At 42.3% G+C, this 26,394-nt stretch overlaps 1 protein-coding gene across 9 annotated transcripts in view; it reads left to right on the forward strand.

Annotated features, from left to right (window-relative positions):
• Positions 1 to 26,394, forward strand: part of GATAD2A (GATA zinc finger domain containing 2A) — an 83,756-nt gene that overhangs the window by 41,167 nt on the left and 16,195 nt on the right. For 5 of the 9 annotated variants that reach the window (XM_088149442.1, XM_007431469.4, XM_007431470.3 and 2 more), the window contains exons 2-7: positions 65 to 139; positions 7,411 to 7,548; positions 12,008 to 12,285; positions 24,594 to 24,723; positions 25,448 to 25,579; positions 26,245 to 26,337. In XM_088149442.1, coding sequence (XP_088005568.1) covers positions 7,516 to 7,548; positions 12,008 to 12,285; positions 24,594 to 24,723; positions 25,448 to 25,579; positions 26,245 to 26,337 — 666 coding nt within the window. In that variant the 5' untranslated portion in view covers positions 65 to 139; positions 7,411 to 7,515. The remainder of the gene's footprint in view (positions 1 to 64; positions 140 to 7,410; positions 7,549 to 12,007; positions 12,286 to 24,593; positions 24,724 to 25,447; positions 25,580 to 26,244; positions 26,338 to 26,394) is intronic. The other 4 variants (XM_088149443.1, XM_007431472.4, XM_007431473.3 and 1 more) reach the window with 1 other exon arrangement.

Here is a 26,394-nt window from a genome sequence, read left to right on the forward strand (position 1 = left end):
TTATGAAGGCACCAGGGTATCCAAAATTCATGTAACTTCAAAACCCTCTTTATCTTCTTGGTAGGTTCCTTGTTTTTGGATCACTCTGCCAAAAGAGCTACACGGTCCTTTCTTCAGAACTCATGAACATCCGGAGCAGGTAGGTACTTCTTTTGTATACTTTTTTTCTCAAAAGTCTGTTGGGGCATATGCAGCCAATTGCTTTAATGGCAGTTAAACTGGAATCTCCCATATTCAAAGACAATCTAGTTTTCATTTGTTGTGGGTAAGCTAAAAAGAAAAGATATTGCTCTCACGTTTTGCAGAGCAGACAGCAAGATGCTGGCCTTAAATGGCCCTGTGTGTTACTCAAGTAGGCTATCCTTACGTTATCGTAGCAGCTCACCTTGGAGCATTCAAAATTGATGGAGAGATGGTTTGGGCTTTTCAAAGAACCCCAAATCCTGCATTTGATTTGCCAGGTCCCATACCCCTTGCTTCTGTGTAGTCTCCCCTTTCCCTGCATGATGAAATGCATTGCTATGTGAAACTGTGCTGGATCTTAACTTGTTGATAGTGACTGGCTTACGCTATCCTTAGAAATACCAACTCTACCAGTGACGCCCAGATTCTCTCATTGCTAAATCATAACTGACACTAGAGTTATATGATTCATCATCCTATCCATTGATATACCAGCACAACTAGGGTTGAAACATTTCCCTTATCGGATGCTGCCTTAATTCCAGACTGAAAGCTTTTATGTAAATGTGGTTTAAGGGTGCTGGATGGGGCTGTGTAGTTAAGTAGAGCTAAGGGCAATGTAATACCTATCTTGGCCTTTCCCAACCTGGTGACCCTTACATATGCTGGAATTACAGCTCCCAAAATTCCCAGCCAACTAACTTATTCAGCGCTTTAGAGTATCCTGAAATCTTCACATTTCTGGGTACTGCTTTGTTTTGTTTAGCATTGCATCCTGAAGGCATGGAAGGGGTAATTTAGAAGTCACATGGCAAGTACAGTGGTACCTCGGGTTATGAACTTAATTCGTTCCGTGACTCTGGTCGCAGCCCGAATTGGTCGCAACCCGAAGCAAATTTCCCCATAAGGTTCAATGTAATTACCGTTAATCCGTTCTGGCGTGGAGGACAGGGAGGCGGCTATTGCTTGGAGGGAGAGTCCCCCTCCCTACGACCACGTGTCAGGGGCGGAAAATGGCCGCGGACCACGTGTCAGGGGCGGGAAAATGGCTGCGGGCCATGTGTCGGGCGGAAAAATGGCTGCGGACTACGTGTCAGGGGCGGAAAATGGCCGCGGACCATGTGTCAGGGGCGGAAAAATGGCCGTGGACCGTGTCACGGGAGGGAAAATGGCCATGTATCCTGTTCGTACCCCAAGGCGGAGTTCACAAACCGAGGCAAAATTTTGCGGCCGGAGCTGGTCGTAACCCGAAAAGTTCATTAACAGAAGTGTTTGTAACCCGAGGTTCCACTGTATAATTTAGTGCAGTGTAATAATTTGCTCCTCCTTCATCAAGGCTAGGTCCTAACAGTAGGAATGCTTCCAGGTGGGACTTAATCATGGAAGTTTATATGAATTTAAATGAATTTGTTAATGGTATGATTAGCTACCAGCAACATGCTTTTCAGGGTCTTTGCTGCTTGAAACCTGATGCATAGATACTCGTACCATTTTGTAAATCTTTTCAAACATTGTTTATGATCTCAGGGTCTCCAGTTTCTCCAGGGGCAGGGGAGTTTGCTAAGGCTTTGTGTTAAGTTCAAAGAAGTTTGGAAACTGAACTGATTTCACAGACCATTTTCAGGATTCAGTGCAGCAGGAATAAACTTCTTTCCGTGTGAATCTACAGAAGAAGAGAACAAAATGTGCGTCCGCAAACACATTGCAAAACTTCAAAAGTGCTTGGATCACACACATACCCCTAAAGTGTCACAGCTAAGATGAGAGATGGGGCCAGGTTGATCCAGAATGCCTTTTTGTTGTTGTTGAGTAGGCCAATCACAGTTTGCAGATTTCTGCTCTCTAACCCTAACCAAAAGGATTGTTGTTGCAAAAAAAATGGAATAATTCTAATTTCAGCTCAGTGTCAGAGAGAATGCCAAGATAAAAGTCATAGTAGACTAATAGGTTATAACAGGATCTCAAAGACAATTTGAGAGCCTCTTAAACTTCTTGCTTCAATGTTGACTAAATTGACAACCACTGGCGGGGAGTGAGGGGTGCTTGGCTGAGATTACTGGATTAAGGCACTCATGATCAAGATTGCTGGTTAGGAGACCAGTGCAGTCTAGCCTAAGCCAACTGATGGATGTGGCAATGGCGTGTCCCTTTTTGAGTGTGGCGGTGTTCTAATTGCTTGGGTGTTACTAATTGCAGAGCAGACTTTGGTCTGTAGAGTTCCCCAGTAGTCTTCCTCGTAGAGAGATGATCTGCAGAGCAGGATGTCAGTCGCTAGTCTTGACCCTCTCTAGGGGTGGATCGTAGCTGGAGTAAAGTTGGGTGGTTTAATTGGACTGGAGCAGAACAAAAAAGAAGAATGCTCTGCATTGCTTGCCTGGCTGGAAGAAATTGAAACTTTTGATATGTTGTTATGGTCAGGGGCCCTCTTCTCTCTCTTTGGAAAGCATAACAGTATAATTGCTGGGGGGGGCAAGACAAGTTGAGGGTCAGGAGTAGCCAAGAATCAGAGGAGGCCTTTAAGTTGCTGGGTCATTTGGAGAATATGATGCCTCAGAGTATGGTGATGACCTTGTTTAGATGGCTTTCATTGGGAGTAGACCATCCCTCCAGCTATAAAGCATTTCAGCCAGTATGGACTTCTTAAAGCAGACTGCAAATTAAGTTTGCTACAGAGAAATCAGTGCAAGAGAAGAGTTATTCCACTGGTATTACCCTTTGATGACTAAACAGAGCCTCCATGCTTCCAAGCAGTGTACACCACTGTTGTAATTAGCTGCTGGGGAACAACAGAAAGAGAGAAAGCTGTTAATTCCATAGAATGCTTATGGGCGTCTTAGAAACCCCCACTTTAGGAATCAGGCTGCTGGGCTAAAAAATCCCCCTGAGCTAGGCTAAAACAGTAACTATAGTTCATCAAGTTCTGGGATACCAGCCATTGTCTCAAAAGTATAGTGTTTGAATCAGACCACTGGAGAAAGCTGTACTGTTATTTATTTATTTAAGCATGGCGTGTTACGTGAACACAGAATATGAGGTTTCTTAACTTGTTATACCTTAAACCTTGGTTACATGACTTTCAGTAGACTTTGTATTAGAAAAACAGGCTGGAGTAGGACATAGGCATAGAAAAGGTCCATACATTGCACTTCCAAGCGATTTCAACACACTTCCCCCCATCTCTCCATTTTGACTGATGAAGGCAAGGGCATGATTGCAATGCTGTTGTGTCCACAAATGTTGCATCTCTCAGTAGGATTGACTCATAATCACATGTGGGGAGACATGGGGCTAGGAAGGTGTCCAGCTGTGGCTGAGAAGAAACGTAACAAGAAGAAATGGAAAGTTCTGTATCTGGATGAGAAAAATGTGAGGTACAGAAGTATAGGATCGGGGAGACCTGGCTCGGTTTGGCAGTAGTACATTTGAAAGGGATCTGGGTGTCCTTGTCCATCACAAATTAAACACAAGCCAGTAGTGTGATGCAGCTGCTAAAAAGGCAATGCTGTTGGGGTGCATCAACAGGAGCAGAGTCCAAATCATGGAAATAAATGTTCCGTTCTATTCTGCCATGGTCAGACCTGGTTGGGAGATGTGTATCCAGTTCTGGACACCACCATTCAAAAAGGACAGTGAAAAATTTTGGAGCCAGGTTCAGAGGAGGGCTACCAAGATGGTGAAAAGCTGGAAATGAAGCCCAGTGAGGAATGATTAAAGGGTCTGGGTATTAGTCTACAGAAAAGACAACTGGGAAATGCAAGTCGTCTTCAGTTACCTGAAAGGTTCTGACCCAGAAGAGGGAGTGGACATTCTCTGTTGTTCCAGTGGGCAGGACTGGAACCAGTGGGTTAAAATTAGGAGGGAGGAGACTCATGCTAAACATCTAGAGGAACTTCCTGACTGTGCAAGCTGTGAGCCAGTGGGACAGTCTCCCACTTGACACAGGGAGTTCTCCTTTGCTAGAGGTCTTCTTCAAACAGAGGCTGGATGGCCATCTGTCAGAGATGCTGTAGTGGATCCTGCACTAAGCAGGAGGTTGGACAAGGTGACCTCTAAAGCACCTTCCAATTCAGATGCTGTGAGGTTGTTTGGAGTCAGAAACAAAGCCCTGAGTGTAGAGCAGAAGGGGTCAGTAGTACTGGCCCAACATTACACCTGCATCTTGTGTAGAAATTCAGCAGGTAAAGTATCCTACATACTGATTTTATTTAGTTGTTTATTTGTAATCGTTTATTGGTGTTTGTTATTTAATAGTATGAGCTGCCCAGAGCCACGTATGTGAGATGAGAGGCTATATAAATTGAGTGAATAAATGAATAAATAAATAACTGCACCTGTTGACTTTCTGCCTACCATAGTTTTCATATGGTGCTGTTCTTCAAGGAAAAAGACACCCCCAAACACTGCTTCTTGTTCTATCTTCAATAACTATCTTGGGGAAGATTAGCTTTATCTGGCTTATGTGGGGGTCAGGTGAGCCATTTCCCAGGCACCCATCTTCCACTGCCCCCAGATGAGATAGGTGATGGCTTTCATCTCTTCACCTAGCAAGGCTCTGCTGTTAGAAGAGTGATGGGAGTTGTAGTTCAGCTCTAGAGAATGTCTAGAGACATTCAGGTTATGACCCAAAAATTGAAGTGGGGGAGGGGCAGACGAGTGGGCTTAGCTTTCAGTGGCTGAGGCTACTGAGGAGTGGGGAATCTGCACCTTTTATGGGGGCAGAGTATGGGAATCTGCACGTACTATGGGGTAATTTTATTGGTTCTAGATCTCTGTTCAACATACCTGATGCAAACCTAATGCATTTCCATGTTTGTAGAATCACAGTTTGCTTCCCCTGCCCAGAAAAGCTGGTTTTGTCAGCATTAAATGTTCCACTTTTTTTAAAAAAACAAAATTTAAAAGTCAGGGGTTTTTTCCCTATACTCTTCACCCTGCTTTGTATTTTTTTTTCAATTTGCTTTTCATTAAGTTTAAGCTTTAAAACCATATTTTTTAAAAAAACTTCTAAAAATCTTTTAACTGTTGCTCTGTCTGTTTCCTCCTCCTTTCTTGCAGGCAAATTACAATATCTCATAAGCCACCCAGCTTTGGGATTTTTTCTTAGGTGTCTTTAATTCAGCCTGCTGAAGTGTGTGACTGACAGTGAAAGGAAGTGTGGCAAGCAAGGGGTTAAGGTCTGCCATTTTGTTATGTAACACCCTTAATGGACATATCAGTGAATGGCATGAAGATGGCAGGGCTTAACCCTTTACAGGCTGCAGCCAAGGTCTTTCAGCCACCCAAGTCTGTGAGTTGGAGGACTGAGGGTTTTTTTTTTCCAATTTCCAAGAAAAAACTTTTTTTTCCCTCCTATCAAAGGCTGCACATGCTTGTCTCCACCCCTTTTTCATCTATTATTAGTGCTATTATTATTATAATAATTACTAAAACTTGTTTGGGTAAATGAAATCAAACTTCCTTTTAAAAATCAGAATGACAGTGACAGATACCCATAAATCAAGGGAGAAGGTTTTTAATAAAGATTCGTGGGGGGTGACTTAAATAGGCGAATGCCAGAAACACAATATTTAGGAAAACAAGGATACAAATGAGTTGAAGGGAGGGAAAAAAAAACCTTTTAAGTATTACTTCTATAGTTTATCAACAGTTTGAGATGTGGAAGAGTAGTTAGGATTTAGTAAACTGAGGATTTTCTGGCCAGGATTACTGGCAGCTGAAGATTTTATTTTACTGATTGCCCTTATAGCAAAGCAAGTTTCAAGATGGTATTCCTTCAGTGCTTCCTGCTTGCTTGTATTTTACCCGGACGTGGTAAATATTAGTCACTTTCAGCTGCTCAGCCTTCAAAGGGAAGATATATTTTACTCTTTAAATTTTAAAAATTTATATGTGTATGTATGTATGTATATGCATGCATGTATGTATATGGCTTATTGTTTATCTCATCCTTTCTCTTCAAGAAGCCTTTATCTCTGTTCCCATGTACACAATATAGAAACACCATAGCCCAATGGGAACAGAGCATGCACTTTGAAAGAAGAAACCCAGGTGCGTTCTCTGGCATCTCCAACGAAAAGGGTTTCTAGTAGCCCGCTATAGGCAAGTCTGATCTTTGCTCAACCCCTTGGAGAGCAGTTTCCTATCAGAGTAGTTAAGGGTACAGATAACCTTCTCTGCACAGTGTAAGGGAGTGGAGAAGGTGCTGGACCTGGAATGCCGAGATCCAGGTCCGAGTCCCCTTCAGCCCCAGAAGCTCAGTGGCTCATTGTGGGCCAGCCCCTCCCTCTCAGGCCAAGAGGTGTAATGGGGAAGGTGCTGGACTAGGAGCAGGGGCACCCCAGTCTTTGTCCCCCTCAGCCATAGAAGCACCCTGGAGGACTTTGGGTCAGCGCCACTCTCTCAGCCCAACCTATCTCTCAGGGTAGGAAAAAATAGGTGAGAACATTACTGAGCCCCTGCATGAAAGGCAGGATATAAATCTATAAATAAATAGTATATGACCACTTCCTGTGGAAAACATTTATCTAACATATTCGGTGGGTGTTTTCCACATCGGTGTAGCCTTCAGATATGTGGGACTGCAATTCCCAAGAACTCCAAGCTAGATGCATTTCCACAAGAACAAAACTGGAATAAAACTGATTATTTAAAAACCTAAAGAGCAAAACGAATACTGAAAAGAATATCTTCATACAAGGTAACTGTTGAAAGTCACAATTGTGATTGGCTTTCCCAATTTACACAGACAGCTCAAAAACCTTTTGAAAAATATGTTTGTTTGTTTGGGTATATAAGCTGCTGATTACTCATTCCCAGGGTGGTACCAGAGATGTCCTAATTCAGTTCTTGGCAATTTCATCTTTTTAAAAAAAAAAAAAACAGGGTAGCAGGAGATGGGAAACAACCTGTCAGGAGAAAATCTGACATTTCTGGGCCAGATGGATAAAGAAGGGTGAGATGGTACATAACCCAGTATGGTCTAAAAACAAATGATGCCCTCTCCCATATCAATTCCGGCCATTTCCTCATTACTTGAATGCAGACTATAGTGATGGATGAAAATCTGTGGGATAAATGAAGATTCCTTTAACTGGACAACAGACTTTCCTTTTGACACAGTTATGGAGTCCTCTCTGGGAAACTTGGGTGTATGCCTGACTCTTTTCTTGTACCTTAAAATGGAACTCATTTCTACTTTTTTTTTTCTTCCTGTAACTTTCCCTACAGTGGCGAAAGAAAGCAGTAATTGCCCAACAAGCTCCCTTTTCTCTGCCTGTCTTCAAGCAGGAGGTGGTTCAGTCAATATGTGATAAAATTCTGTCACAGATATCCATGTTGGAAAAGACACTGCCTGAATTATCCCAGGTTGGTCTTCTTTTCTTTAAGGGAGAGGGATGGACCTAAACACACTTGGGGGCAGCCAGTGCAAATATGCCTTTCCAGTCTTTGAGCACAGAGAATAAATTGTCTGTGAGAGGTTGTTTCTACGTATAACCTTGTAAGGCAAGAAAATAGTAAATGTTAAAAGCAGCACTGTTTAAAAAAAAAAAACAACACCCTAAAACTCAGTATGGTGGTGAATTGAGATTTCCCTCCAGGTAACTTGGTGAAATAGCTTTACAAAAGCTGTGGATTTCTTTCTGTCCTAGCCAATACAAAAATAACTAGTATATGTAAGTTGCCCACTAATGGACTAATGATCTTTTAAGATGGGCACATCAGTAAACAAAAATGGGTATTATTTGGAGTACTACCTGTCTGTCAAGTCAAATAAGACATCAAATGTCTTATATGACGGGGTGGGAGGACATTTGGCTGCATCCTGTTGCCTAGGCTGGCTAGGGATTGCTTGAGAATAACCAAGCCAAAAAAAGAGAACAATTTCCCATTATCACAAATCACTGTCATTGTGTGTGCGCACACATGTTTGTGTTGCAAGTGGGCTACTAACTTCTGTGAATTTATATGCAGCATGAGTCACAAACACGTAAGGGTAACGCATTCACCGCCAGCCCAGTCTTTTGCAATGGATGATATCAACAAGTGGTGATGAGATAGAAGAAGTTGCAGCAGGAAGCTTTCTGGCTCTGCTGACAGATATTCTGGCCCACACAAACCAGGCTCTCCCAAGCTGGCCTTCAATAATCCATAGCCAGCTGTGGCTAGGGATTCTGGGAGTTGGAGTAGACTGTATTGAGAGCACCAAGTTGTGGGTCACTAACATAAGAGCAATGTCCACTGGCTTGTGGCTCCAGGGAAAGGTGAAGTGTTTGCAGGTGGCATAAAAATTACTGTAATAAGGAAATAAAGAACTGCACTAAGCAGCAGATATCTAAGATGAGGGTAATAAACTGCTGGTTTCACCGTGTCTCAAGGTATTGCTCTTGTATGAAAACTCTCTTTCCCCAAAATGGACATGGGATAAGGCTGGGTGCACGGCATCCACTGGAATGAAGCTTTCCCTTTGTAGTTGACTCTGGTGTAACAGGAGCCGATAGAACAGCTGAGGTGTACAAGGTGAAAACTTTGATACAGCATCATTGCCGCCTACATAGAGAGAGGGTTAAGGGGATCCCTTAATAGGGTAGAAGGAGAATCAGTAATTAGGAGCCATTTGCAATCTCTTTTTTGTTGCTGGGAAAATGCCCTTCACTTCATGCTCTGTGCAAAATATGCCCCAATTTTAAAAGAAGAAATCGGTTGATTTGCTAGCTAGGAGTTCAGAGTGAATAGGGTCCCTGTTGAGCCATCCTTTACTTTGTCCTGAATTCGGTTGTTGGTCCCGCTGTCCCTTATCTTCAACTTGCATGCCAGTAACATCCATTGGGGCCTTGTTGCAAGTTTTTCATCTCTTTCTCTCTGCATCCAGCCATCCTTGGTTGCAAATTTATTCATGCAAAATGAGAAGGAGGCACCACAACTTGGAAGGTAAAACACTGACACTCAGATTTTGGCCCTCTGTAAACAGGGATGGGAGAGATCCCCGACAGGGCAGTCAGACAGTGGCTGGGTTGCTCAGCTGTGCTAATTACCATATGGAGTTTGTTTTGTTTGTTGTTTAGCACCTGCAGTCTCAGCCACTGTGGCTTATTTAATAAATCATGGTTAAAACAAGCTGTTGGCTAGCACAGAGGTCCCCTACCTTTTCGGGATGATGGACACATTTGGAAGTGAATGCTGTGGGTAATCTCACAAAATTATTACCATGCTGGTATGGACAGAGAACCTCACACACCCAAAGGTAAATAAAACATCCCGGTATGTGCCCACCAGGATCTTTTTAGCAAATACCACTAGACTCCATGTGGGTCCAGAAGCATTGCTAGAAACACCAGTTATACTTGAGGCTGATGATTTGCTTTACAGCATGATTTTTTTTTAATTAAGATAATCTTAAAAATAAAATTAGGGCAGGGAGTTTGGGGAGTATGAAGAAATAGGCTGTTGGGCACATAGTGGCGTCTTCGTAGCACATTGGGGACCCAAAGAATATAGCAGTGTGTGAACCCAACCAGTGTAATACTGAAGGCGGTGGACCAGTGGGGCAGCTTCCAGTGATCCCGGATACATTTGTTCTTTATTCAAAATTATGAGGTCAGGATATTATAATGGTTGGTCACACAGTCCGCCAGGTGTTTAGACTGGATTTGGCATTTTTATCCACCTATGGAGTCCCTCCCAAGGACCTGGGATAGGCAGATGCTGTTGTTTAACAATATTAAAGGTATCGTCGCAGGATGTAAGCTGCTCCAAGTAAAGCTGTTATTGTTATTATTTGGGTTTTGCCTGCCCAAAGTCCTGGATTCAATCCTTACCATTTCTAGATACATTTGGGGAAGAGTCCCTCCCTGCCTGAAACCAGCTGCCAGTCAGTTTTGACTGGATTGGGCTCTGCAGACAAATGGCCAGAATGGAGGGCAGGTGGGAAACAACTGGTACCAATTCCTAACTGACTTATTTATCTGAACTGCTGCCATATGTGTCACACATGATCTTAGAGCCTGGGTGGCTTGTGTAGCAGTTGCAAACTAAAAAGCAGCACCATGTCCCTTCATAGGAAGCAGGTCCATGTTAAACCCAAGAGACTCTTGTCGCCGTATTATGGTTTATGTGCCGACTTTCCAACTGTGGCCCCTGCCCTTTATGTTTCGTGAATAGCTTGTGCCTTCATTGGAGAGTATTACTGGAGAAACGCAGCCTTTCCTCATGTATTTTAGAGATAAATACTCAGAAAGTCCAGTTGTCAGTGGGCAAAGACTTTTTGTATTTCCAGGTACACCATCTGAAACCTTGGAGCTGCATGTAGCCCTCAAAAAACATTACTGCCAAACCCAGAGATTCCCCCAGATGCTTCTGCTGAATTATTACAGATCAGAAAAGAAATGATTTTGCCCCAGCACAGCCCACCAAAATGTTCCCCCCCCAAGTTTCTCATGCCCTTTTGTGTCATAGTGTGTTGGTGATCTTGAACTGGCAAGTTGTTGGTCTTGTGTGTGTGTGTGTGTGTAGAATTTGAAGAGAGCAAGGACTGTCATGGAGTGAAAACTCGAAACTGAAATTTCTTGAAACTAAAGGCCACTTGCCTTCTTCACTTTTGAATGTTTTCTCTTGAAATGTCTTCTTTTAGCTTCCAGGGTTTCTTCCTAACCTTCTCCAGTTTTTCTCTTAACTTGCATTGAGAAAGTTGCACTGTCTTTGCCAACTTTTTTTCCCCTAAAGCCTCGTTGTCCCAGCCTATTTGCCCCCCCCCGCCCCCCCTTCTAATTCTAAGTTGGATCTTCTCTCTCCCTTTTCTATTTTGGGTTTAAATTTGTTTTCCCCAAAGTGGCTTTTCCTGGAGAACTGGTGGCAGGGCAGCCATTGCTGCGCTGGTGTCAAGCACGCTGCCCCTTTAAGAGGAGCAGAGGGGATGGTCCCCAGGACTTCTGTTGTGGAATGCCAGCTGCAGCAGATGCCGCAGCACGCCAGCACTGCAAGATGGTGTCTCCGCTAGGGTTAACGACACTTAGCTTGTTGTCTGGAACCAGTTCAGACCGGTTTTCTGGAAAGTGCTTTGTGTCTCCGACTGAATCCTGGGAAAGGGTCATGTGTAGATCCAGTGATGTCATGGGATCACAAACTGACTCAGCTCTCCTCCCCCCACCCCCACCAGATATGTGTGTTTCTTGCAGGTATGGTTGGAGAGGCTTGGTCAAAAGCAGGCCTCTCCAGTGCATGTTCTCTCCTCCAAACAAACTTTTTAAGCCCTTTCCCTCAAATCTCCCTGATTTCCACCTGATTCCTAAGGATCCGGAGCACTTCCAGAACAGACTAAATTGTTGGGGTGGGCAGAGTTACCCAGCCCCTAGTTTTTAAGGACATGGCCGAATCAGGTGCCTTATTTTTAGCATCAGCCTAAAGTTTCTCATTTTTAGCCATAAAGAGTTGATGGGGTAGGGGAAAAGGAGCACCCCTGTACCCTGTTAATAGGAAGGGCTTTTCACAGAGCTCTGGAACATGTCACAAGAAATAAAACTTTAAAGAAAACCGGGTATTTAACATTATAAGAAAAGCAAGCTTCAGTGTCTGAAGGAAATGTTCCGGATTTCCTATGGGAAGTTAGGCAGACTGGTACCTGTTTTTTCCAAACAGTCTTGGCTTTTGATTATTTGATTTTCACTCAAGGAGTGCGATTTGCGGGAGGGGGGTGAGTATAGGATCAGAGCTGAACAACTTGATTTGCCACAGATGTGGTCCTTGCTTGTGTAATGTATGGCACCCGGATGGTGTACCTTTAATGTTCTCTCTCTCTCCCCCCCCACCCCCCTTTGTGCTACTTTTCCAGAGCACCATAATGACGGAGGAAGCTTGCAGGACGCGAAGTCAGAAGCGAGCACTTGAACGGGAAATCACCCAAAACGACGTGGACTGTAAAAAGATGAAAATGGACAAGGGGCTTTTGGGGGGCCCTGAGGCCAACTCTGAAGGGGGGGACCTTAAGATAAAGACTGACCCTGGATCTGGTAGAGTCCAAGGACTATTAAAAGGAGGAGAGATGAAAGCAACTATCAGAGTGGAGGTTCAGACAGGGGATGAGCCAGTGGATATGAGCACCTCAAAAAGGTAAGTGATCATAATGAGTTTTAAGAAGCAGGTGGCCACATCTCTCATTGGCTGGTCCAGGCAATTTGGGTGATAGGAAATGTTCTGGAATATGATAGAAACCAAAAGACAGGAAGCAGGAGGAAGCATCTGGTTCTTCCAGTATCGGTGGAACTCCCTGCCACATCCTTTTGGTTAGGTTGGTTTAATATTTCTCTGCACTGTTGCGTTTAACAATCACAGTTCTTTAGGGTTGTTTTTCCCATGATCATCACCATTCCTTCTATATCCGTTGCTTTTGCTTATGTAGTTAACCAAGCCCACAGGCTCATGTCTCACGCACGTGCGTTAGTAAACTTTGGGGAGAAATTAATGAGGACTGGGTGTTTTGGAGAAACAAAATACTGAGCTGGGGTGTCAGGCTGGGTTGGAAAGGGAATGGAATGAGTGTTCTGGAGGAGGGGAGAGTTGGTTGGAGCAGAGAACAGGAGGACTTCTCATGGCTGTTTGCTGATCCCAGCTGTTGCAAAGTGGAACTTCAGTGTTCAAACACAGTTTGCTTTGGCATCTCAGAAGCTGAGGGACAAACAGGATTGAGTATTGTTCTTGTATTCAGAAAGTTTCCTGGTAGTTTCTGACTAGTTGTGGTTGAAGAAAGTGCTGGGCTTGATCACCCAAATATCTAGCTATAAATTGGCCTGCAAGGCACTACCCCAATGAGATTGTTTCTACCTAGGCTTCTCTGATAAACTGGAAAGAAAAGAGTGTAATTCAAGCAGTGGGGAAATATTGCTTGTATTAGTTACCCTGAATAGTGGAATTGTTGCAACTGTCTTCCTTGCCTCTCCCCCCAAAATTAATTTGTGGATTTACTGGATACCACTGCATGGTAAGCCTGCTCATTAGGGGGGTTGCTGTAATATAGTTACGTATAGGTTCCTATGCTCTCTACATCCCCTTTGAGTAGGAAAGCCTTGTAGTGTATCTGACACCAAAGCTTTCTAACAGGAGAGATCCCACTCTGCAGCCATTCACAAGCATATTGATTTCTTTGGTAAAACTTACTTTGTATAATATTCAGGAGGTAGACTGCCTTTGAATATGGAGGTTTCATCAAGAATTCAAATACAGTAAACACAAAAATGATCTTTATGTAATCCAGATTGACAGATGACACCAAGCCACGGTCACACATAACACTAAGCCATGGTTTGCTTACCATCTTACTGGCTAGATTTGTGCAGAATGGTTAGCCTTCAGTCCAGGTTTGCAGACCCTAATGGCTGGGCTCACGTATTCTAAGCCAACACAAAACCAACCACATTTTGGCTTCCGTGTGATGCATCAACTTGCAGGGAAAGGTTTGCAGCTCACTGGTAATGCACATGCTTTGCTTCCCAAGTCCTGAGTTCAGTTCCTGGAATCTTCAGGAAGGGCTGGGAAAGATTCCCTGGAGTACAAAGGCAGTATTGAACTAGATGAGCAACAGCCTCGCTAAGTTTTCAGTTGAAAAAAAAAAATTCAAACAAGTGCATGAAAAACAACCAAGTATCCACACTAATAAAAGCCTGGTAGACAGGTAATATTTCTTTGGAACTTTACCTAATGAATTAAAAAGTGCTCATTTTTAGCAATATTTGTGTCTTTGGGAAGAGAGAACCCAAAGGCCTGTTTCACTGGCCTGTTGAGAGGATGAAAACAGGGCAGTCTTCCATCCGAAAGTATACTGCCCAGAGCTAAGGGAATACATAATACCCTATATAGCATCACTGTGGGCTGAAGCTTTGCAATTTGGTTTAAAATAACAAAAAGTTGTATAAAATAGAGGTTAGATTGCCAGGTAAGACTAGATTCAAACTCACTTAGGTGACTTGGGCCTAAACTCTCTAGCAGAGATCTCAAAGACAAATGTAGGATGATGGTGTAGAAGAGAACCATGTATGGTGTCTTGAACTCCTTCGACAAAGAATGGAATTTAAATGAAGACTAATTAATGAATTAATTAATAGAAGTTGACAAATGCACTGAGAAGAAAAGGTGGCAATATTTGGGGGGGGGGGAGAGTTTGAACTGAACGTATACCGAGAGAGTGCTTTTGGCCATTCAGGAACAAAAACATCTGTTTGAGTGTAAAGCAGTTTTGAGTGCTGGGGAGAAAAGTATTGTTTGGAGAGTTGTTAGTAGGGTTTTTTGGTCAGGCATCATAGAGGAAAGCCAAAGGTATTTTATACTTTGGTAGGTATAAAAAATAGTAATCCATACTAACTCAGAAGGACTGCAAGGTGTGGCTAGGAAGAGCGTTAATAACTCAGTGTAGCTTAGTGTCCTCTATGGTTTCTTTTGAGCCTGACCATTTCACAAAGGCCCACATTGGCCCCTGCATAGTAAGTCATTTGATAATGCCCACTGAGCCTCAAATGTTGCCTGTCCCCTCCCCCTTCACACCAGCACCTGCTGACACTTCAGTTTCTAACAGTGATGTTGCAACCACCAGCTTTTTATCGTACTTTTGATGGACTTACCTTGTGGCTAATTTTCATGGCAGTCTAATGAGCAAGGAGTCATTCTGGCTGGGAACTTAACGAACTGCAGTCCCAGCACGTTTAGAGGGTGCCAGAGTGGGGAAGACGGTGCTAGAGATTCAGCTGGAAATTTCCTAGATAGAAAACATGCATTTCCCTGAGCAGCACTGAGTACTGTAGGTAGGTATCAGTCTCTACATAATCATCTTTTCATATGGTGTTGCCCAAAGAGTGGGATCTTTTGCAAAGCCCATATTACCCAATCTTCCTGTAGAAAGCCCACGATCAGGAATATAGCTGCTTTTCTTTTGGCATTTAACCTCAGGATAAAATAGCCAGTGCAGATTTTGTACTTGATGGGGATGGGGAGCTCTGATTGGGACCTTGAGTTTTATAAATCACAAATGGGATCAGGCTGCTGTTTTGGGAACTTTTTAGGTCTGTTACCCTAAAAAGGCCTTCTAAAATATCTCCCACTAGCCAGTCCATGTTTGACAGCCAGAATTTTAAATAATTCCATTGGAATTAAAAATAAGGATAGTTGGTCAACCTGCTCTTCTGGGAAGGCAGGTTATGTTGATGAAGTGTATGTATATGTGTGTGTGTGTGTTTGTGTATCACCCCACCCCACCCTCCAGCTACTTCTCAGCATGCACAATTTTATCTTGTGAAGGATGTGCCTCTGATTTTTGGAGGAGGAGGATAGGAGAGTGGCTTTTTTGTTGTTTCTTTTTGTTTCCTGTTTGTAAATAACTTTTTCTCTTTCTCCTTTTGTTGGTTGGATTTTTTTCCCCAAATTTCTCTCCCCTTTTCTGTTCATCATAAACTTCACAATCGTCCAAAGGCATCACCTTTTGAAATTAGGCGTTCTGGTGGGTGCTTAGAAAGTTTTAACAAATAAAGTCTTCCAAGTGACCCACATTTCCCAGGGGTGTTTACATTGTAAATATGTAGGAGCCTGTTACTCATGAGATATGTGGGAAACTCCCCAGATTTAGACACCAGATGGCTCGGAATACCAGTTTATGGGGATTTGGGAGAAGTGGAGAGCTAGGCTGTTGTCTTCAAGCCCTGCTTCTTTTCTTTTTCTAAGACATCTGGGGGGCCATGGTAGAAAGTAGGAAGCTTTGCAAACTGGACCTGCAGTCTTATCCGAAAGAGCTGCGGCTAAGACTTTTAAGGTGATGCTGAATATACAATTCAGTTTCCTGGTAACTTTTTCTTTGAGACATTTGAAACTGTGTGGGCACCATTTGATGACATCTCAGAGGCAAAATGCTGTTTGTATTACTGGCTTAACAACTTGAGTCTCCCCCCCCACCCCATTTCTCTTGTTCTTTTAAGGTTCTAGTCAAGGGAAGGAGAATCCATAGCTGTAAAATTTGCTAAACTACAATTCCCAACAGCCTTAGTTTCCATGACCAGTAGTGAGGGATATTGGAAACTGTAGCTCTGGAGGGACACATGGCCTTCATTTTTCTTGTAGTCATGTTTGGCTTGAAAGTGTTGGTAATACAGGTAGTCCTTGCTTAGTGACTACAATTGGGACCGGCAACTCAGTCTCTAAGCGTGCAGTCACTAAATGGAAAATCACACAAGCGCAACAGGCTTACGCTCATTAAACAAAGTGACCCAGTTGCTTAGGAAAAAATCATATGACCACAACTTACGAATGACGATCATGTGACTGCAGGATACCGCAACAGTTGTAAATCCGAGAATTGGTCGCAAAGTTGGTTTTTTTAGCACTGTCATAACTTCGAACTGTCACTGCATGAGGCAGTTGGTAAGCAAGGAGTACCTATACTAAGATGTTGACAATCTCAGAGGATGGAGTTAGTTTTCTAGTGGTTGGGAGTAAACAGCTCTAAGAGCTCCTCCCCAGAAAAAAACAGCATAAATTATGCACAGTAGCTGATTACCATGCCAGATTGCTAAATTAGCATGAGATACTGGTTATGACATTTAGCTTGGTACAAGATTTTAATTCACTCAATATATACGCATCCTAACTGACTGACTTGCAAGTGCCAGCTCTGTGTTCTCTGGGGCCCGGGACTAGTTTTACCACTTGCCTTCTTTGTGCCCAGAAGTCACTATCATTCCAAGGTGGCAGGGCAGGGCATGGCTTCATTGCGACTTCTTGTTCCTGTCCTGGCAATTTGAGTCAGGCAAATCCCAGGTTACCTGAGGAATCATCTTGTCTCCATTACATTGACCCGTCCTACCACTGGTCCGGCAGGAAGGGTATGTTACAGTCCCTGTCGCTTAGAGAGTTTTAACTGGCAAGGTCCAGGAGGAGAGCTTTTTCTGCCATGGCTCCCACCCTCTGGAATATTTTGCCCCCTGAGGTGAGATTGACCCCCACTCTTCTGGCCTTCCGAAAGGGCATTAAGACCTGTCAACTTGCATGGGGACCCAACGGGGGTTCGCATGGGGGTGGCTGGTACCCTGAGGATGCTGTCTCCGCTTTTTAGTTTCCATTGTAGTTTTAACTTTTTGGCTTGATTTTAACCTTTTGTAGTTCTGTGTGTGTATGTGTGTGGGTGTGTGTGTGAGAGAGAGAGAGAGAATGAATGAATGATTTTATAGTTTTTATCTGTAATGCTGCTGAGAGGCACTTGTATTGTGAAATGGGCAGCATATATAAATTTGAAAAATAAATAAAAAATTAAAATTAAAATAACAGCAAGGAGGAGGAGCATTAGTTCAGCTGCTCCCTGAATTGGAGTGGACATCTTGCTGAGACTTGGCCCCAGACAATACAAGCCCCTTAAGCTGAGCATTTATTGAAGATTCTTCTGGTGTTCCAGCAGATGCAAGTCAAATGATTCCCAGATGTTGAGTAATAGGCCATGGAGTCAATTACCTTCCCCTTTTCATTCAGCTCCCTGTAGTCAGAGGTAGATCTGTCTGTATGTGGAGGATCCATTTAACAGCTAAGATCGCAAGTTCAGCTTCATGAACCGGACTTCCTAGAGTTATCTCGTCATCCTCCAACTGGTAGTCAAGGAATCTGCTCAGGATGCAGTGAGTGGGGAATCATATGCACCATAATTTTCTCTTTGGTCAAAAGCAAGAGGTCCTTGATTTTTTTTTATTTTGAAGGGCTCTAACCTCAGCCATGGCAAATAACAATATTTTTAAACATAACAACAGAAGCAAGGAGCTGAATCAATCTTGTTTTATTGTTGTTGTTGCTATACCCATCCTTTATTTTGTGCAACTCAACACATACATAATGCTCCTGCCTCCTTTTTTCCCCATAATTGGTGTCTTTTACTAAAATTGTGAACAAATCTGTGACAAAAAGGTTGCAAAGATTGCTTTCTGGAATATATACTGATTTTTATATTTGATTGATAATGTGCCATCAAGTCAGTGTCGACTCTTAGTGACTACATTGATAGATTTTCTCCATGACTAACCTGCTCCTTCAGGTCTTCCAACGATGCACCCATTGCCACTGTAACTGAGTCCGTCACCCTTGCTGCTGGTTGTCCTCTTCTTCTCTTTCCTTCCACCTTTCCCAGCATTAGATCCTTCTCCAGAGAACAAGATTTTTGCATAGCGTGTCCAAAGTAGGATAATTTGAGCCTGGTCATTTGTGCCTCGAGTGAGAACTCTGGGTTGATTTGTCTGATGATCCACTGGTTGGTTTGTTTTCCTGGCTGCCCATGGGATTCTCAGGACTCTTCTCCAACCCCAAAGTTCAAAAGCATCGATCCTTTCCTATCCTTCTTCAAAGTCCAACTTTGGCTTCTGTGGAGTGTCAGGGAATACCATGGCTTGCAGTATTCTGATCTTTGTAGGTATAGACACATCAGGGCATCTCAGTATCTTTTTCAAGGCCATTAGAAATGGCTTCCATGATTGCACGTTGGGTTTTTTCCCCCTTTGATTAGGGAAACAACCTACAATTTTTCCCCAAAGCATTGAAGGCCACATGTGTGGACTATTAACATCTTCTGTGGATGTACTCTAAACTCAGCCCACAGTGTTACCCATATTCGCTTCAGCAGGTTTCAGCATCTCCATTGCAAACACATTTGTTTGCCATTAATTCATGTAATACTGGCAATGCTGCTACATTGATACAGCCATTCGCCATATTCTGGGTAGGAGAGTTCCTTGGTATGGGAGATGGGAGCTCTCCTCTGGGCTTTCAGAAAATCCTGCAAACAAATGGAAGATAAAAGGTTGGGCCAAGCCAGCCCCGCTACTTTTCTTCTTGGAAGGAGGTTATTGAAATTTGTTTTAAAGAGAGGGTGTTGCATCCAAAATGTGATGTTCTGCCTCTTGATTCAAGCCATGCAGTCTTTTCTGCTGCAAAGAAGGTCCAGTCCTGAATCTGGACACCTCTATTAGTAAATAAATCCACAACCAGCCCCAGGAAACTATGCACTCAAGGGTGGGTAGACTTAGATTATTGGGGATGATGGTTATTAGAAATTTATCACAGCAGGTGGTAGCACTTAGGTGACTTTAGGTGATCTTGGAAATGCTAAGTTGGATCAGTCCTGATAAGTATCTGGAAGGGAGGCCACTAGGAAATCCCAGGGCTGTTGGCTGGACCAAGGAAACAAACAAAATGGCCTCAGTGACCATTTTTCTGTTTTCTGATAAGTGTTATCGGTTGCATGTTGCCATTGTATTGATATTTTATTGTGCTAGCTGCCCAGAGTTGTTTTATGTGAGATGGGCAGCCAAAGAAATGTAATGAATAAAAAAATACATCAAATCAGATCGTATCCTGGAAGAATGTAATCATGTTGATGCCAAGGAAGTTACCTAGATTTGTCCGTGTAGTCCCTAAGAGTCAAGCTGGACTCAAGGAGGCCTTTACCTGTATTAGAAATGCAGATTTCCTCAACTGGAGCATAACACAGACAACATTCTGGGCCCAAGTATTCGTTCTGAGTCCCTAGAAGTGAAGTGAAATGAGGCTCATAATTTTCCCCCCCATCAAAAAACAAAATCTTCCCTCAAGCTTTCTTCATTTCAGCCGTATTATTCATGGCAACCTCCATTTCCCTGGTGCCCTTTAAGTGCTGGGACTGCAGCTTATAATCTTTGGCCGCAACTCCTGGAGGCTGCATTCTCTGGGCATTGCTGAATGCCAGGTTGCAGACTGATTTATGGTGGGGTGGCAATGTTTTTCCCGCTTCTGTGAGCTTCATTTCACTACAGAAATCTGAGAAAAGTGCTGTCTCCTAAGAAGTCCAGTTCCTTGAATGTATGTGTGATTCGTCCCCTTCCTTCCATTTTCTTACCGTACCTGTCTTCTCCCCCCCCCCTCACCATTCCACAAAATGAAAGCGATGTGTCACAAAACCAGTTCCAACCGGTTTGTTACCATGGCTTTTCCACTACGTGGGAAGGAATGGTTAAAAGGGTCACATGACTGGCAAAGCATGTCCCAGTCAGTCACATGGTTTTGGATGCTTGTTAGAATAGAGGAAATTAGCTATTTGTGATGATAGTTTGTCAGGGGGTGGCCCGGATGACTCCTGGCCATGTGCATTCATGATGAAAAACTTCAGAATCCCCTTCTTGCAAATACAGGAAACTTGCTTTTTTTTTCTCTTAAATCATTTTTACTAAACGATTTTTCATATATCATAACAAGTACATTCAGAGAAAAAGATATAGTAAATGTGAAAGAGAAAAAAGAAAGGAAAAAAGACAAAAAAAGGAGATAGAAAAAAGAAAAAGAACAGAAACGAAAACATGAAAAGAAATATAAAGAAATGGCTTCCGATCTTCCTCTCAGCAATTATACATACAATTCTAATCAAACCTCTCCCTCTAAGATTACATCATAATTACCTTCTTTCTATAACCTATTCTTTCTAATCATCAAGACCACAAGTCACAAAATCATTTTCTTTTTTTATGCAAAAAGTCCATAAGGAGTTTCCAGGCATTGATGAGGAAACTTGCTTCTGACGCATCTGGACTGTTAAGTGACCAGCAATAATTCTGTTGAAAGCTGTGTCCAGGTTTCAAACGTGGAATCGCCTCCATCCAAAACTGGTGATGGCCTTTCCCAAACATTATATTTCCGGATCCGTTCAGTCTCTCTTATATTTTAGGCAAGGCAATACTCTGGTTGGCAGAAGAAAGTCTGCTTGTCTAAAGAAATTATACCTGCAAGGTTTGTGATTGTTGCTACATATTCTGACAAAAATTTTTCCTGCGCATATCCCTTTTTTCAAAGGAATTGGCTTTCATTGCATCAGTTACTTGTCAGAAATCTTAGACCAATACACTGCCACTGTGAAATTTATTTTGATTATTCCTTTCCACACTTCTCACTCATAGCAACCTAGTATTCTTCATCCCCCCGCCCGCCCGCCCACCCAATTTCACTAAAATTTAGTGTGTGATCAGAGCAAGCTTTAGTATTCTCCAGACCTTTTCTTTGGCTAAGATGATAATCAGGGATGGCAAGGGACTGGCAACATTTTTAGAATCCATATCTAACATGCAATAGATCAGACATGTCCATCCAATCAAAATAAAATTATCTAGAATCTCAAAATATTAGAGCAATTAGAGTTTTTTGCAGGAAGTTAGGGGGAAAGGGGCAAATGGCCAGTTACATATTATAGGGGGGGGGGGTGTGTGGAAAATCTAGCATTCTCAGAGTTTAGCATTTGTTTCCTATAAAATCTAATTTTGAGGAATTCTATACCTAGAGGTTCCACTGGATCTCTCCTAAGGGTTTGATTTGCTTCACAATGTAAAAGAAGTGAAGCGTGCTGCATGTTTGCACATCTTTCAAAGGTTTTGTTGGGCTGAAGCCCATTCAGTGTTTGAAAACATACTAATAGCATAATACATGCAAGATAGAAATGTCCTCTTTTGTAATCTTAATTTGAATCCTGTGTGCTGGGCCTTTTCCAAATGCAATTATCCATGAATCTGATGTAAGAAATAGGGAAAAAGAACACCCCCACCTCCTTCCTTCTCTTTTGATTTTGGACTTCAACTTTTCTTTTATGTTCACAGTGAAATATTATTTTATGAGAGTGCCCTCTAGAGGAATTTCTATGAACTGCTGCTTTTACCTAGAATCTCTTTAGGTCAGCTGTTGCAATCCTCTTCATAACTTCCATAAAAACTTCTTGGTATATTTTCTTGTTAGGCCCTTGGTGATGCCCCCTCTTCTCAGACTGTTCCACTGCAGAAATGTGAGGGGGGAGTCAGTTGAATCCATCAGCAGATAAGTACTGCTTATATTGACTGGCTCAAACTAAAAAAGAACCCTTTAATTAAATGTCTTTCTGCAGTTGCCTCCAGGAACCTTATAAATTATAGTATGAAGGCACGTAGATTATCTCAGTGGCACGTGGCTATCTTGTAGCTCTGAGGAAATCAAACTTCCTAGGAAGGAAGAAGAAAATCATTTTTTTTTTTTGCTAGTTTTCAAAACATAAAATAATGACAAAACATGAAAATACACTTAAAAAACACATTAAATGAAACCGTCCTTAAACTTAAAGAACAGATAATGAAAAGCAAAAAAGATAAAAATTAAAAAGAAAAGAAATCTGCCTTATATATTAAACCTCTCAATAAACACTGGTTTACTAATAAATACCATATAGTACTATAATATAATCAGTACAAAATATTATTGTAAAATATCACAAAATCTCTGCCAAAGCAGTACATGTTTCATCATTTGACTAGTAGAAAATACTGCTTTTTCCAAGATGGGTAAGTCACACATTTCCAAAAGACATTCCTTAACATCTGGAATAATATCCCCTTTCCAATTTCTCAGTATAATTCTTTTTTAGCCCCCCCCATGCTTGATCAACCATAATTCCTGATGAATAGGTTCCAAAGCTTTGGTATCTAAGTCAACATCACATTAACATCTGTAACATTTAGAGATTTTCCTATAAATCTACATATAGGCATTAAAATACCATCCCAAAAAGATACCAGATGACTACATGACCATATCATATGGGCAGATGTACCCTCCAATTTTTTAAACCTCCAACAAAGAAAATTTGATGTTCATCTTTTTCAAGTACATTCTTTGATACACTCATCAAAAAATATAATTTTTGATTCATCAAAATATAAGATGAATATTCATCAAAATATAATTTTTTGATGAATCAAAAGGGAGAAAATAACTTGGAAAGAGAAGAGATAAGAGAGGAGAGAGAGTTGAGTAGAATAAAAAGGGCAAGAAGAACAAAGGAAATAATTGTTCTGAAAACAAGCACATAACAGTACATTTTGCTGATTACTGTTTAAGCGGCCCTGATAGGGTGGGCACACTTGGGGTCCCTTCCTTGAAGCAATGCCATCTGATGGGGCATGCCTGTTCCACAATGGCACCTTCCTTTGGAATGATCCCCCCCCCCTCAGTTAGCCTCAACTCTGCTGGACTTCAGAAACTCTTTAAAAACTCCGCGATTCCCCTGGGCATTGGGGCTGGGATAAGTAGAGTTCCCATTGGGAAGGGGGTATGAATGTGAGCCAGGTAGCTTGTTATTACTTGCTGCTTTTTATCTTGGTTTTGTTGTGGTGGTGATGGTTATAAGCCACCCAAAGTCATATTGTTTCAGTTGGGCAGCCATATACATTCATTCATTCATTCAATCATTCAATCAATCAATAACTGCTTTTGTCCTCTGTTAACTGTTTATACCATGATATTTTTAAATAAAGCTTAATTGTTTATAATCAACTGATCTTCAGAGGAAATGAGTAACACGCACACACGTACATCAGATAGTACTCTGTGAGGAAAAATAAGAGAGAAGATAATCTCAATATAACCACTGTAAGTTTATCTTATTGGGGAGGCAGCAGCAAGATTTTAAATATTTGCTTATCCCACTCAGAAACTTAAAAAGAAATTGCACCATGGGTCTCTTTTCCAGGATGTGTACTGGGTTCTCATTTTGGTTCTGTGCTATGGCTGTGTAAACTCAGAGTTGGCTGTGCAGATCATAGTTTATATTTATCACATTGTAAACAAAACTAAATATGGTTTATTCAATAAACAAGAGATAAACCATGGCTTAATATAATATGAGGAGCATCCATTGCGCGTTGGGGATTTCAGCTAATTTTATGCGGAGAGACTGTTCTGTCTGTCTAGGACTCCATGCAGGTTTGAAGGAGATCCAGCCATCACACTGCAGTTGAATGTCTCACTTTTGAAAATTGCAGTTGGGGGGCACGGTCTCTCTTGTCCCCCCTACCTGAGATTCAATCCTGGCATTTCCATTTAGGTTCTCTGAGTAAGAGCACCAAGGACTAGACAAATCTGGGCTATATCCAAAGAGGCCTGATTCAGTAGGAAATAGCTTCATCATGTATTGTGAGAGTATTGTATTTGTATTAATTCAGGTGAACAGAGTTTTGAAACGAGATTGCCCAAAGAACTATATGCCTTTTCTCCTTCTACAGTATGGCATTGTTAGTCATTTTTAAATAATAAGCAGCTTTCTGCCATCTTTGCTATTAAAAAAAAAAAAAAGTCATTCCAAATTCTCTGCGTTAACAAGTAATTTATTTGACCCCTATTTAATTCATTTATTTACTGGAATTCTTAGCCATTCGTTTGTCTTCTGAATATTCCTCTCACCCTCCACAGGGACGCTAACTAGGAATTGGAAGGCAGAGGAAGTGTCATTCTGGTGCCCCCCAAATAGGCCCGAAAATAAACATTGCCAAGTGGGGAGAGGGTGGGGTCTTAGGAGTTATTAATTCTTTTCCTTAAAATTATTCCTGCTTCTGCCCCTTCTCTTTTTGTGGGGGTACCTTTTTCAGTGATGCAAAGCGAGAGAGGAGAGTCCCTTCACCTGATGTAATAGTACTGTCGGACAACGAGCCATCAAGCCCAAGAATGAATGGATTAACCAAAATAGCATTAAAAGAGACCAGTGCAGAAGTGCTAATGGTAAGTCTGACACAACAGCCGTAAAACTGAGAGCAAACTGCCTGCTTTTTTTCCCCCTTGATGTGTTCAGATCTTTTGGCCTGGTAAGTCTTGAGTTCATCTTTGGGGGTTCCTCCCGTCTGGGTCACATCATGTCTTCAGCACAGCAATACATAAATCGACTCTCTTCTCTGTCCATTGGCAAAAACTGGTCATGTCCACCGCTTTTTCTATGCTGTGATTCCTTTGCTGGCTTCCAACCTCACTGGCTTTGGCCTTCCCCATCCAACCTCCTATTTCATTCTGTATCTCCAATTGAAGCGCATGAACTTTCTCCTCCAGTTCAGGTCCCCCAGCTGCCCAAAATTCTCTCACACACACACACACACCCCAGTCTACTTTTTCTGTTCTTTATGCCTGGGCCACTTACATGAACCATCCCTCTGTCCCTTCTTGACCCTCGTGCTTGGAATTCCTCTTGAAGCACTAACATCAGCCTTTCCCCAGCCTTGTAACGTCTAGGGATGATGAGGATCCCATCACTCCTGGCTAGGAACTTTGGCAGTTGTCCTTCAATGTATCTGTAGGACACCGGATTCAGGAAGGGTGACCTATGTCATACTGGCTCTCTCTCTCCTTGAAATCCCTCTTTTAAAGTCAGCCTCCTGTTATCCTCCCAAATTTGACTCTCCCCCTCCCTAAATGAAATTAAAACTTTTTCTTCCGGTCATGGGTGTCCTTGTAGAAAAGCAGCCCAGAAGAACGGGAGCGAATGATTAAACAGTTGAAAGAAGAACTGCGGTTAGAAGAAGCCAAACTTGTCTTACTGAAAAAATTACGACAAAGTCAGATACAAAAGGAGACAACAGCTCAAAAGGTGTGCAGAGTCTGCCTTTTTTCTATATATATGTATATAGTTATATGTGGCCTTCCTAATCTGCCCGACCCAGTCATTGATTAGCTCTGGTACCAATTCCTGCAGAATGTGCCTTCAGACTACCCCCACTAAGCACAGCTTTTTAAGATTTATTTAAAAAGTCCTGGTCACTGAACTTTGAGCTATAAATGATCCTGTAAAGCTGGACACTTCTCCTGAGAAAGGGGAAGTGAAGATATGGAGAAAAGACAATATTGTGGGAAAAGACAGGCTAATTATTGTAATAGAGGCCACCAGCATTTTTTAAGTTGTCCCTGATGATGGACCTGGGAGTCTGCAAGAGGCCATTCAGTAACACGGTGATATCACAAGAGTAGCCCAGATGTACTTTCTTTTTTTCATGCTCCTTGCTTTTTCAAGGATGTAAATGAAACAGGAAAGCAAACTGCCACCATTCCTGCACTTCTCCCCTCTGTCCTTACTGAAAACTGGGCTAAAATTGTACAACTAAAAATTCAGGCGTTTTGGCACCAAATTTTGGTGGTAAAAGCTCAGGGTGCTGGGCCCACAAATGGAGAGCTGGAGGAGTGCCCTCAAGCTGAGAGTAGCCCACTTCTGCTCTAATACATCTCTCTTCCCCATGTGTTTCCCCGTCTCTTTCGTAGCCTGCTGGTTCTTCAGGAAATGCTGTAGCAACACCTCCCCCCTTAGTGCGGGGAACACAGAACATTGCATCCAGCAAGTCAGCCCTTCTACAGGTGAGTACATAGGAAAGATATTTGTTATTTTATTTTAGGACTCCATCTTATAGAGTG

This window comes from Python bivittatus, unplaced genomic scaffold (genome assembly GCF_059951505.1).
Source record: "Python bivittatus isolate LINGU-HERP-01145 unplaced genomic scaffold, Pbiv_v1 ctg000580_np1212, whole genome shotgun sequence".
Classification (NCBI taxonomy): Eukaryota; Metazoa; Chordata; class Lepidosauria; order Squamata; family Pythonidae; genus Python; species Python bivittatus.